This window comes from Haplochromis burtoni, unplaced genomic scaffold (assembly GCF_018398535.1).
Source record: "Haplochromis burtoni strain Fernald_Lab_line unplaced genomic scaffold, NCSU_Asbu1 Contig_37, whole genome shotgun sequence".
Lineage (NCBI taxonomy): Eukaryota > Metazoa > Chordata > Actinopteri > Cichliformes > Cichlidae > Haplochromis > Haplochromis burtoni.
In genome coordinates, this window is record NW_024582398.1 from 1,492,318 (window position 1) to 1,505,472 (window position 13,155).

The 13,155-nt window shown below is 37.3% G+C and overlaps 2 protein-coding genes across 2 annotated transcripts; both read left to right on the top strand.

Moving 5' to 3' along the window:
* Nucleotides 1-18: 18 nt before the first annotated feature.
* Nucleotides 19-5,353, top strand: ppa1a (inorganic pyrophosphatase 1a). The gene is made up of 11 exons (XM_005919569.3): nt 19-2,012; nt 2,205-2,269; nt 2,609-2,662; nt 2,801-2,920; nt 3,006-3,092; nt 3,175-3,301; nt 3,409-3,536; nt 3,710-3,795; nt 4,281-4,350; nt 4,656-4,695; nt 4,775-5,353. The coding sequence occupies exons 1-11, from the start codon at nt 1,952-1,954 to the stop codon at nt 4,801-4,803; spliced, it is 867 nt and encodes a 288-aa protein (XP_005919631.1). The 5' UTR covers nt 19-1,951; the 3' UTR covers nt 4,804-5,353.
* Nucleotides 5,354-6,081: 728 nt separating this feature from the next.
* On the top strand, nt 6,082-12,939 carry sar1aa (secretion associated, Ras related GTPase 1Aa). Its single transcript, XM_005919566.3, has 7 exons — nt 6,082-6,160; nt 7,543-7,615; nt 8,347-8,466; nt 9,076-9,141; nt 10,119-10,222; nt 10,329-10,460; nt 10,554-12,939. The coding sequence occupies exons 2-7, from the start codon at nt 7,558-7,560 to the stop codon at nt 10,668-10,670; spliced, it is 597 nt and encodes a 198-aa protein (XP_005919628.1). The 5' UTR covers nt 6,082-6,160; nt 7,543-7,557; the 3' UTR covers nt 10,671-12,939.
* The last annotated feature ends 216 nt before the right edge of the window (nt 12,940-13,155 follow it).

Here is a 13,155-nt window from a genome sequence, read left to right on the forward strand (position 1 = left end):
TTTTTTTTTTTTTTTTTTTTTTTTACCATTTTGGGTGAGTGTTTTCTTATCCAAATCAAGGATCTAAGTACAGATTGTATTGTATTAGTGAAGCACTTGGCTATGCAAATACAACTGACTGGAAGCCAAGATTGCACCTGAAAAATGTTTTGCAAGAAGAAACATTTGGCTAAATATTATACATGCAAAAATAAAATCTAAAGAATTGGACTTGAACATAGATTACAGCTGGAGCAATAATTTAAACAAGCAAGAGAAAAGCAATTGCTAAGATAATAGTCTGTACACACAGAATGTCGTCTGTAGTTCACCCTCTGAGTGCAGGTACTTCAAACACAGGTAGATACAGTATGAGGAGCTCACAGAATAACATCCTTTCAAGATGCCTGAAGGTATTGTTGCCACATTCAAAGTTGGATAATTCCAGTTCACTGTAACTGTAATAGAAGCTCCAGAAGACGGAGACAGGTGCTCAGAAGAGCAATTCAAAGTATTTTACTCCTCAAGAACACTTTAAATAGCATCCCTGCTGAGTCTGGATTATTTCACCTGATGTTTGAGCGCAGAGTTTCAAGTCTGCGTGTATCATTAGAAAACCAAGAAGATCTGGTGAACGAATAATCCAAATAAACCTTTTCTAGGGTGAAAATGGGTTTGAATACACATAATTTCTGTTGGGAGAAGTCATCAGATACAGCATCTACAAGTCTGCCAAAGGAGAGTGTTCTTTGGACATTTAGCCTGGTGGCAAGCTTTCAGTGCCACGTGACATGTCTGCTTCCCAGAGTGTGACCTCGCACTCAGCTTCACGCTCCTCTTTAATTCACTGTGTTTTAATTACCGTACCTATAGGCAGAGGAGCATACTTTCTTTAGTGCTATTGTGCAGTTTGACAGGTTATATTAAGCAGTTTTTGGCACTGCACATTTTAGTTAGGTTTACAGCAGGATTTTTCATATAAATAGCTGAAAGTTAATACTTTATATATAATAAAGAACTGTACAGTTACATGATTTTAATATAGAAATTGCACAACAAAGATATAAGACTACTCCCACACATGTATTTTGTGTTTTTCTTCCTTTTTTCCCATAAGGTGCTTTACTGCACTTTTACTCTGACACTACTTTTTATTTGGATAACAATATATAAATGAAATGCATGATTTAAGTGACATAAAAGTTCAGCCAAAACAAAACAAGCAAATGAAAAAAAAAAATTAAACTTTGGTACAAAAGATTAATATAAAAACTTAAAGGCATTCATGTAGAATAGGACTCGGTGCTCAAATGTATTACATAAGCATGCAAAAATCAAAACTAATTTAAATATTTTTTCTCAGTGTTTCCAAAAACAAGCTCATAAGTATGTTATCGAACAGTTAAAGTGAAACTTGAGATGTAAGAAGTCACAACACTGCACACCACCTAATCCTGCCGTGTTAATTGGCTTACAGCTAACACCTGTCAGCTCCATCTGTTTTTCTGTGAAAAGAACTCTCGGGAGCCACAGCTTGTAACGGGGAACTCGAAAACAAATCACTTCGCACACAGACAAGGCAGAAACTTCACGTCTGTGCTGCAGAATGCATGTGGCAGGCACGGAGAAGTGGCAACAGAAAGGATTAGTTGCTGATTACTATTCTGAGCAACTCTGCTTCACACGGGTTACTTTTGTAAGCTACAGATGCCAGTGCTAGGTGTGATTTGAACACAGCAGCCATACAGAAACAGGCAGAACCCAGCATGGATCTGTCACCAGGTGTTTACGCCTTCCCCACAGCAGCCCCATTGTCAAATACAGGTAGTTGTCTGGGTTCTAACCCCATAGGCTTAAGAAGTGCGCATGTCTGCTCCCCTGTCTTACATGACTGCCTGTCTGCCGGGAGCTTCTTAGTCCTGCTGAATTAGTGAACAGACCACACTTGGAGGGGTTTAAACCAACAGCAGACATGAGCTTTACCATCGAGGAGAAGGGCAGGCCGAACACCCAGGAGTACAGGGTGTATTTCAGTAAGCACAGCTCTTTGAATGAACTAGTTTGACTGTTTGTGGGAAATAATTCCATCATGGATTCTGTATAGTGTAATAGCTGCTTGCATAACATGTAGCAGTATATTACAGGAGCACTACTGTTAAGTAGATGTAAAGATCCCATATTATTTATTTGAATAGGGAGATGAAACTCTGTAATTCTTTTCATAGAAAACTCTGAGGGCAAATACATCTCTCCCTTTCACGATGTACCCATCTATGCAAATGAAGCAGAGGTGAGCATCATGTGTGGCTGTTAGTCTTTTGGGATATTAGAGAAGAACTTATATCATTGAAAACCTGCTGATTGTGCCGTATTTTGCCTTGTAGGTTAATTTATTCACATTTCTTAAATACATATGTCCTTATTTTGACTATTTAGACAAATCACTGAATAGATAACAAAAACTGTGGTAGCTGCTGGGTTTCTCTTGAAACTCCTTAGGCATATGTGCAATGATCTGTATCCTGCCTTAGATAACGATTATGCCAGTCTATAAGTAGCACAATAAGCCACTAGGAGAATTCATCATCAGGTACGACAGTAACAAGGCTATGTCTCTTACCATTTTTAGAATATTTTTCATGCCATTGTTGAAGTTCCAAGGTGGACAAATGCAAAGATGGAGGTACATAACATATCTTGCAAAAATATGTATTTGTTGCTTTCTAAGATCGCTCCCATATTTGTGGTAATGTAGTGACTACAATCTAAGTCATTGTTTCTTTCTATTTTTATTTTTGTACTTAATGTCTTTGTTTCACAGATTGCCACTAAAGATCCTCTCAATCCACTGAAGCAAGACGTGAAGAAGGGCAATCTTCGTTATGTAGCAAATGTGTTTCCCCACAAAGGTTATATCTGGAATTATGGAGCTATACCGCAGGCGAGTCCCACTCAGATGATCTATGTACAGCAGGAAACTAGGCCATGTCTCTGTTCAGTTAACCCCATACACTTCTCCTTAACAGACATGGGAAGACCCCAACCACAAGGACAGCGACACAGGATGCTGCGGAGACAATGATCCCATCGATATATGTGACATAGGAAATAAGGTACTGGAACAAGTCTGGCTGAAGACACTTACTGAAATGGTGCTTTTTGCAGCTTTTTCAAAACAGTATCTTTAATCCTCAGGTGTGCTCTCGAGGAGAAGTAATCAAAGTGAAGGTTTTGGGAACTCTGGCTTTGATCGATGAGGGTGAAACAGACTGGAAGGTTATAGTGATCAATACTGAGGACCCAGAAGCTGGCAGTTTTAACAGTAGGGATAACTTAAAAATTAAAGTTGTTTATGTTGCTGGAAAATACGCGAAGACTGTGCAAGCTTTTTGGAATTCATTTTTTTTTCATTTTCTCCATTTCATGCAGATATTGATGATGTGAGGCGACTTAAGCCCGGCTACCTGGAGGCAACTGTTGATTGGTTTAAAAGATACAAAGTACCAGATGGGAAACCTGAAAATCAGTTTGCTTTTAACGGAGAGTTCAAGGACCGGGTACAGCGTTCAGCATTTTAGTCTAGGACTTGGATTGACATCAGACTACCCTTCTGATAGTATATTTTTAGCTATACTGAATCTGTCCCAATACATACATGATTACATTTTCAGTTTAGAGACATATAGCTGGGGATGTTGCTTTGATTTTGTATTTCTTTTGTATTCTCCAGGACTTTGCCATTGAAACAGTGCAGAGCACACATGACTTTTGGAAGGCACTGATTTCTAAGATGACCAATGCCGGCGAGTTAAACTGGTAAACAAGTTGATTAATTTGAAAAAAAAAAAATGCTTTGTGCAAATATAAAGCTCAGCAACATTATGTGACAGATACTATTAGAGGCACTTCCTGCCCTAATTTTCTCCAGCCAATGATTGTGCATTGCATAGATGATAGAGCAGGAAGACAACAGAATATAATGTACAGTGTTGTGAAACAGCATTTGGCCCCCTTCCTGTTTTCTTCGTCAAACAAACTTTAATTTGAGTCAAACCGAGGGAATGCAAAATGCATTAAACAATTTCATTTATTAAAAGGAATATGCTACCCAATCTATATAAGAAACAAGGGAGTGGACAAATACTTTTTCACCGCACTGTAGCTGCTTTGGTAATGTGTTTCTTGGAGCAAATAAAACACTAAGTAAACACTGTAAATATGTGCACTTTTTGGGGGTGAGAAAGACATGCGTATAGGCAGAAAATTGCTCTATTTAAAAAAGTCTTCCTTTCTTTGATTAGCATGAACACCAGCGTTTCAGATAGTCCGTTCTGCTGCTCTGCTGGGGATGCCGAGGCAGTAGTTAAATCTGTAAGTCCATTTTATTTTTAAATTCATGTTAGCATTCATACCTTCCTATTTGATTAGTGAAGAAACTAGAAACAGAGAAATGCTAAAGGCAGTTTCTTTCATTTCACTGCTGCTCTCTATAAGAGTAATGTTTTTGAGATCAAAAAGAAACCAGCATCTAATGGCTTCCTGTAAAACAGAAAATAGGCCCTGAGAACTTGGCAGCATTTAATTAGTCTATTAATGACATGCACATGTATTCCTCGTGAACTTTAAAGGTGATTAGTTAAGCAAATAAATATATCACTATTTAATCACGCTTACAGGCATGTGCTTTTGGAGCTGAAGAACCTATTCCAAGTTCAGGTGGGTGTTTATAGATATTTGCAGCAACTCTGTTTTGTTGCCTCATGGAACTTAAATCTTATGTTTTACTTTTTTTCAGTTGACAAATGGTTCTACTATGACAAGTGAGAAGGTAAAGCCTGGGTGGAAACAGGAAATATGTGAAGCCTTCCCACATCCCTCCTTCCTTGATTCCTGTGGATTTGATGTGTCTTGGTTATTTCATATAACATTTACTTGCCTGGTTGTTCAACCTTCATTGGCTGATGTGGTTATTTTTTAGTCCAGATCACATGAAAGCTCTCATTATTTTTTGTCATTTAACTTTAATGCAATTTGATTTTACTTTGAAAAATAAACACTATATTAAACCATGTACCTGTGTTTATCAAAAGAATGTGACTCTAAAGTGGATAACAGCATTTGTTAAGACAGACAGAAAGAAACTTCTTTAATATTTGATAAAAGGCATATAAACCCATTTCTCTACAGTCTTACATTCAATAATTCATTGGGTTATATGACAATATTGACAATTCTACTACATGATGTATGTACTGTTCCTAAGATGTAATAGCTGTTTAAGATTATAAATGACTTCCTATTAAAGCCTTTAGCTGTGAGTGAAAAGGTCTCATGCTGTTTTTTTCTGCAGCCTGCAATTAAACAGTCACTTCAATAAGAACTGAAGGCATTTACAGTGTGGTTAGAAACTATACTTGCAAATAAAGAGTGCTCCTAAACGGTCACGTAATAGAGGCCCTAGCGCATAATGTATGTGTAACTTAAATCAGATATGTTGAAACGCTAAATATAGTTTATATAATATTATAATATGGTCAAGATATTCAAAGACTACTTCTAGCTGTGTCCTGCTTTTGCTAGAACAAGTGCATATCTGAACCCGGGAGCTCTTGCACCCCAAACGAGAAGCATACCCCTTAAAAAATGAGCAATGCAACAGATATCACCTTATTGTGAAAGTCTGCAAAACGTTTTTCGTTTTTAAGCCCTGCTTTGGGTTCTTTGAACATACTCCAGGACGAAAGGCTAGAGTTTTATTGAGCTATAAATTATTCATTGAGACTGGAGCAAAGCAGACTTTACAAGCACAGTATTTATGGGTAGAGTCTTACTTGTAAAGTCTTACTTTATGAGTAAAGGAACAAGCTGCAACAGCTGCCAAATAAAGGTATAGGAGTATAAATACAATAATTTCTTCTCAGTTCAGTATAAGTATAGAACAGAACAAAGTGAAAGTACTGACAAAAACTTCTGAAATTTTAAGAATAGTAACCTTTTCACAGCGCAGGACACATTAATAGCACATTTTGCAGCATCGGTTGCGTCTGGTCGACGGCAGGGGGCACCAATGCAAGTCATGCGGTAAACTCTAAAGCACGAGGAAGAAGAGCAGGCCCCTGATTGACTGTTTCCAAGGAGACCAGCGATACTACCGAGAACTGTCAGCTTGTCAGTGCTGCAGGTAAGCGAGCTAAACTCAGAGAGTACTGTCGTTTTTATTTAACAAGTCAATGGGAAACAGCCTGTTCTGGTGTTGCTGTCTCTTATGTTGGGTTTCACTCGCGGTTTTTCGTTTCTTAAACAGTGTCTTGACCCACTTGTGGTCAGATTCTAGAAAGAGCCGGGGCTAACAATGTCAATGCTAACTAGCTGACCAGGGTAATCTTTCACAAGACTTGCCGAAGCAGGAAGCTAAATACTGCGGTGTCCTTTAAAACTGCACCACTGTTTCTGCTTTCGTTTCATGGAGAAACATTAAGTCAGATCTAACAATTAGTCTTTGTAAATATTTCATTAGGTACAGATGGGTAGCATCGCCGTTAGTTGCCTTGCTACACCTGTAGGTGAAGGAGATAACAGTTTGTTATGTCACAGATATGAAAAAACCCTATCGATGCCTCATGTTATGAGCTGTAGACTCATTTCGACCAGTGCCGAAAAGGGATTAGCTGTTGTAAGTGACTTGTTAACCTATAATAATGGTTAAACATATCTCTAATGAATGATATCAAGTAATTTTGAACCAGAAAAATTCCTGTCACATGGTAGAAGCTGCAATCAGCTTTTGGCAAAGTCACTTTATATGATTTTTTTTATTTATCCAGGTAAAAATTCTAATTGACATAAAAAAGTATTTTTCAAGGACAATTTGAACAAGAGGACAGCATAAATTGCTAAAATGCTAACAAAAACAGTTGCATACGGATCTTTTAAGTGGCCAAAAAGGTCTGGATTGAGCACAGTGTAGAACACAGAATAGGTATAATAACTCAAAGTCATAAAGACACTTGCAAAATTTCTTTATTTGATATATATTTCCTTTGTAAATCCTGTTCACTACCAATATAAGCAAAGATATTAGACTTGGCAGACAATCACTTTTTGGCATGGCTCTTGCAGACATTATTACTTGCCCAATTTTAGGTATGATGACTCAGTTTGACCAGCCAAAATGGCATCTGTTAGAAAGATATGTTTCTTTGCAAATCAGAAATCCTGCAATAAATACTACTTTGCTTAAACATTGTATTGGGAGTTACTTACATAAATGTTGATGTATGTTTATAAAATTTATTTGATGCCATTATTGATTCTGTGTAGGTCAGAATCCTTATAGACTCCCTTATAACCGCTCCACTAGCATTAGTTGTACATCATTTCTCTGCTATGTGGAAACGTTGCTAAAAGAAATCGATAAGCTTGGAGTCTCTAGTCCACTGTAGATAAACAAATCAAACCCACTATGCTCTTAAGAAAATATGTAAACATTGCATCATAATGCTGGCATCTCTATGCTTTTCATATTTTAATTTGTCTAGTAAACTGCTTTGTTTCTTGTTTTAGGTGCACGCTGTCAGGATGTCATTTTTATTTGACTGGATCTACAGGGGGTTTAGTAGTATTTTGCAGTTCTTAGGTGAGTACTGTGTGCTGCTCTGAAATGATGTACCCCATTCTAAGTACTCCCATCCTAAGCTTGGTGCATTTTGTTCAGGCACTGACATGTTACTATAATGATCACAGCATATGCATATATGTCTGTTCCCTAACTTCTCCTACACCAGTTAATCAATCTGGTTGAAGCTTATATAAACTGCCTATAGTAGCAAGATTTTCAACATATAGATAGCTTTGGAAATCAAATCCTTACAAACATGGGCATGCAATTCTTTAAGTGTTCCAGTCTGGGTTAAAAACTCACCACAGCACTATAATCACAAATTCAGGTCGGAAAATGGATCCTACTGTGCAGCTCCATTCTCACGTAAACACGGTGGTAAAATCCTGCTTTTTACATTTGAGGCTGCTGTCAAAAATCAAGCCTCTTCTGTCAACTTTGTGCAACCTTGAAACAGTAATACATGCTTTTTTAAACATCACATTTTAATAACTATAATATACTTTTTATTTAAATTAGCCAGGCCTCCAATTGTTCGCCTCCAGCTGGTGCAAAATGTAGCCGCTCGATTTTTTTAAGATCCTTTTATTTGTTTTTAAGTCCCTTAATGGTCGTGCTCTTGTCTGTGCTGTTTCACCCACATGTCCCGTCTCATTCTCTGAGGTCAGCAGACCAGCAAACTCAGAGGTGATAGAGCTGCAGCGCAGCGTGAAGTGGAATAAAATAAGAATTCTTCTGAATCCTTTCAGGTCTTTACAAAAAGAGTGGGAAGCTAGTTTTCCTGGGCCTGGACAATGCCGGTAAAACAACGCTCCTACACATGCTGAAAGATGACAGGCTTGGGCAGCACGTTCCAACACTGCATCCAAGTAAGGGGATACTCAGAGTGCATATTACCCATGTGCTGTTTTTCCAGGTGTTGGTTTGGATTTTTCTTTATATTAGGCCACAGGTTGTGATCGCGCTGTCTTCTAAAAATACCATGCTCCTAAAACCATGTGATATTGGCCTTGTTATTGTGCTGCTTATACAGTTATTATATGGTAAATAGATAATGGCTGATTTATTTTTAAGATGCAAGTATTTCATTAAAGTGTTGATAGTGTACTGTAGTGTTCCTCAACATATACTTTATTACTTTTATACATTCTCTTATAAAGGTGTCACCTGTCATATAGACTGTCTTATGTGTTGTGTAATAGTAAAAAATTGTCTTTATTAGTTAAGCGATTGACACCTTTAAGCCTTATCTTTGCATAAAGTGACCCCGCCTATTACTTTATAGCTGGCAGTCTTCCCACCCTGCTGTATGTCACCATCATTGGGGCTCCTTTAATTTGTGGCCTCAAAGTTGCGATTAGTCTAACATCATCTTTTAGCAGTGCGGGTCTCTGCATGTCATTGACATTCCTTTGTCTGTGCATTTCAAATTTTCTCATGTGCGAAAACATCTCAGGTGTATTTTCTTTCACACAAAGCTTCTGAAGAGCTAACAATCGGTGGCATGACATTTACTACGTTTGATCTCGGAGGACATGTACAAGGTGAGATCTATTTCCATTTTTGCTGGCAGTGAGACGCTATTGAATTTTTTGTATCTATTTTGTTTGTGTTATTTATTTAAGTTATTTAGCACAGGATAGCAACAACACTACATTTCTGTGGGCTTAGAGCATCTGATTGATTCTCAAACCTTTAGCATATGTGTTCACATCGCCCCATTCATTTGGTTTTAACGTTTATTAAATACAGAAAGGAGAGGAAACGGGTTTACTAGATCACAAAATACACTTCTACTATTGTAAGTTGAAAAGTTGAAGATTAGTGACTGCTGCCTATGTTATCTTCAACGGTAGCACCTCCTGTCATCAGAAACATGTATAACCAAACTGACAGGTTGACAAATCAGTGCACATGGCTGCCACATGATGTCTCTGTAGACCCCCGTCACACTGATCTGTTGTTTTTCTTCAATTTGATATTTTTAGCGCATGCATTCACGCTTGAATGCTGAGTGATCTGATTCATTGTACACATGTCAACAGAAAATCTAAAGGCAGGATGTATTGTAATTAGAATTTGTACCAGTGCTATTAAAAATAAAGATAGAGAAAACTAACCCTCTATAGTTTCATTTGAAAATCATTATCCAAATGATCTAAATCCGTTGGTAAGACAAAACCCATATTTGATTTGTACAGTCAAATTAAAATGCTATTTCCACATCTGTCCATTGCTGTGTAATTAGACTTTAAAATTAGATAAGTAACACTGTTTATCATTGCTATTAGTGGCAAGCAGCTTAAACTTGACTTGAGGCGTAATTAGCCATATTAGCTGAAAATAGTTAATCTGTATTTGTGTGTATTTAGATGTGAGGATGTGTAAACTACCGCTTCTCTACAGGAGAAAGGACATAATTATATTTTCAAAGGTTTATAGTTAGACTGCTGCATTTCAGAGACTCATGTTGAGTTGTTGCAAAGGCAGCTAATTCACAGCCGTTTTCCCTTCTTTATAGCACGAAGAGTTTGGAAGAACTACCTGCCAGCTGTGAATGGAGTCGTCTTTCTTGTAGACTGTGCAGATCATGACAGACTCACAGAATCCAAGACTGAACTTGATGTAAGGTTAAACATTGCTGTTACAAACGGTTTCCCCCACACAGGACTGTTTTTGTGTGTTAGCAATGGATTGCTGGTTAGTTTGTCTCTCTTTTATTTTTTTCTAGGCTCTCCTTGCAGATGAGACCATAGTCAATGTACCAGTGTTGGTGTTAGGTAATAAAATTGACCGTCCCGAAGCTATCAGCGAAGGAGGACTTAGAGGAGCTTTTGCTCTTGATGGCCAAGTTACCGGGAAGGTAGGCATGTCTTGAGGATTCTTTCTTAATTCACAGAAATATGCAGGAGCACATATGATCGTCATTCTAATTGATCCTTGTTGTAACTGACAGGGAAATGTGTTGCTGAAGGAGCTGAATGCTCGACCCCTGGAGATTTTCATGTGCAGCGTGTTGAAAAAACAAGGCTATGGGGAAGGTTTCAGATGGTTATCACAGTATATCGACTGACAAAGAGATGAGCTTAACCAAAAAGGATGTAGAAGTTTGATCCTTAGTGAGTGTCAGCCCATCCAAATTTCAGGTCTTACTACTAAGAATATTTTAATTCCTAAATCCACGTGAACTGTCCTAAATGTGTTATTAATTTGAGAGACAATTGAGTTGCATGAAATATAAATTAGGTTGCGTTATACCAGATTATAGCCATGCATTATGCAGTAATGTAGAGATGCACGGTTCAGTGTTGCATTACTTCTGTGTTTATCTTGGAATTTAGTAGTGAGCGAGTGATGAAACAGAAGGGCTCAAGGGGATCGTGAGGGGCTAGGTAATTGCGTTAAGACGGTCTAGTTTAGATTTTCAGATTCTTGTAGATAAATAAGAAACTACAGAAGATATTTTTTAGTTCGTTTTGTCTGTTAGTGCACAGCCTTAGCATTTAAAACATAAAGCCAAAGATGTATGCTAATGACTTGGGATTAACAGGCCCAGATGTTGGGACTTCAACAAAAAAACATCTTCAATGCTGAGTGCTGAGCCAAAATAACATAAAAATCTCATTTTTGGTCATCAAGAAAGGTGAAAATTGTTAAATGAAAAGATGATGGCGTACACTGAGTGAAATTAGACATCATGTTGATAAGTGTGCTGTGATTAATGTGCTGCTTGCTTTCGGCATCTTAATGAAGCTGGCTTGTTGGTTTTTGTGAAATCAACCTGTACGCGTTGAGGATCTGGGTTGAAGGCAGCTAATTTGACAGGAGGACAGACTTATTTATGGGCCGTCCAGTATAGAATTGAAAGATAAAATAGCTGTCCTTTGCTTTATTGTATTACAAAGACTGTAAGAAAAAAACCATCCCTCATAGAATATAGGTCAGACTAGGAAAGAATATATGTATTTTTGAGTCTTTTCATCTTCGGCTTAACCAGCACCCACTAAAAGAGTGTCTCATCTCTCTGCTCAGTATTTCCTCATTCAGTCTTACTTGAATCAAGCATAGAAAAAAGTCCAAGTTAAAGCAGCAATATTTGAATAAGAGACTGAAAAAAGGGTTTTATTTATTTATTCATTCATTGTATCTAGAGCCTGAGATATAAATTACATTCAATAACTACCCAGGTTCAAGTGTTGCAGGTACTTTATGACTGTCTGAAAAGATACAAGAGTGCACATGCAAACGTTTACATGCTTAACTACACAAATTAATCCAATCTTATTCAGCATACTTGACATTTAAGTTTGCTTTTGATTCATTTTTTTGTTTTGTTTTTCTTAGTCGATGCATGAAAATATTTTATTGATTTTTGTTAATTAATTTTTTACAACGCACTGTATACATTTATATCCTCATTACGAGAAACATGAAGTACAAAAACAGGAAGAGAGGCATGTGATCTTTGCACCATATTTTCAGCAGCCCTTGTTTACAGTTTAGATATGTGGTTTATTAATATGTGAAGGAATATTTACAACCCAGATTAAAAGATATGTATAAAAACAGACTTCATACAGGGAGTCTCGTTTGTTTACTAAAATGTAGCATGCGTGTTAACAAACTGCTTTTCCTTTCAACAGCGTTGTGTACCACTTACCGAACACATGTAAATTATGTATAATACTGATGTAAATGCTTGTACAGTTACTGCCCTTGAAAAAAACACTATGAAGGACTTATTTGTAACTGTATAGTACTGGATTTGATATTTTCAGCAGTTATCAGTGAATATAGGTTCATGTTAAATAACATCACCCACACAGAACGATGTGAAAGTTTGATCTACTTAATAAGCAGTTGACATGTAATAAAACCTGCTTTTTATAGACCAAACTGGCCCTGTCTCTTTGATTGATTCTTTTTCCACTGGTTTTCACATGCTAGTATTCCTTTTTCAGGTGGAATTGCTATAAATGTGGATTTTTGGAGCCAGGATTTAACTTTTAATTTAATGCCCTGGGAAACCTGATCTTTCCAGATGGAATACAATTACAAAACAGAATTATTAATATAGTTATTACAAGAAGTAATAGACCTCCTTTCCAAACTGTAATGATTAAAAAAACATTATTTTACTAATAAAATAAGAATGGGGATAGAATCGCAAGACTCGGGACTGCTGCTACAGATGGTTCCTAAATATTCATTTTGTGTGTGTGTCTAAGTTATCAGCCAAAATGAAGCCCCAAGCTGGTAATCTTGGAGTAATTTTTGATTCAGACCTGTCATTAAATACCCCAAGCAACTCAAGCAGATGCAGTCATGTTTTTGTTTTTTTTTTCAGCCGAAGCACATCACGGAAATTTTCCTTTCACTCATCGACGTGTAGCAAGGCTTTAATGCTTTTATCTCCAGGCTTAATTATGGTGATGCACCCCGTAATATCAGCAGACTGCAGCTATTTCAGAGCGCTGCCAGACTTCTAATACTCTCCAAGAGAAGTGACCACATTAACTCAATTCTTTTGGCCATTCACTGGTTGTCACTTTTCTGAG

Excerpts from the sequence above, each read along its gene's own strand:
- ppa1a (XM_005919569.3), top strand. The coding sequence starts at position 1,952 with ATGAGCTTTACCATCGAGGAGAAGGGCAGGCCGAACACCCAGGAGTAC. Across the intron at positions 2,013-2,204 it reads GGAGTACAGGGTGTATTTCA|AAAACTCTGAGGGCAAATAC; the intron begins GTAAGCACAGCT and ends TTCTTTTCATAG. Across the intron at positions 3,093-3,174 it reads TATGTGACATAGGAAATAAG|GTGTGCTCTCGAGGAGAAGT; the intron begins GTACTGGAACAA and ends TTTAATCCTCAG.
- sar1aa (XM_005919566.3), top strand. The coding sequence starts at position 7,558 with ATGTCATTTTTATTTGACTGGATCTACAGGGGGTTTAGTAGTATTTTG. Across the intron at positions 8,467-9,075 it reads CGTTCCAACACTGCATCCAA|CTTCTGAAGAGCTAACAATC; the intron begins GTAAGGGGATAC and ends TTTCACACAAAG. Across the intron at positions 9,142-10,118 it reads TCTCGGAGGACATGTACAAG|CACGAAGAGTTTGGAAGAAC; the intron begins GTGAGATCTATT and ends CCTTCTTTATAG.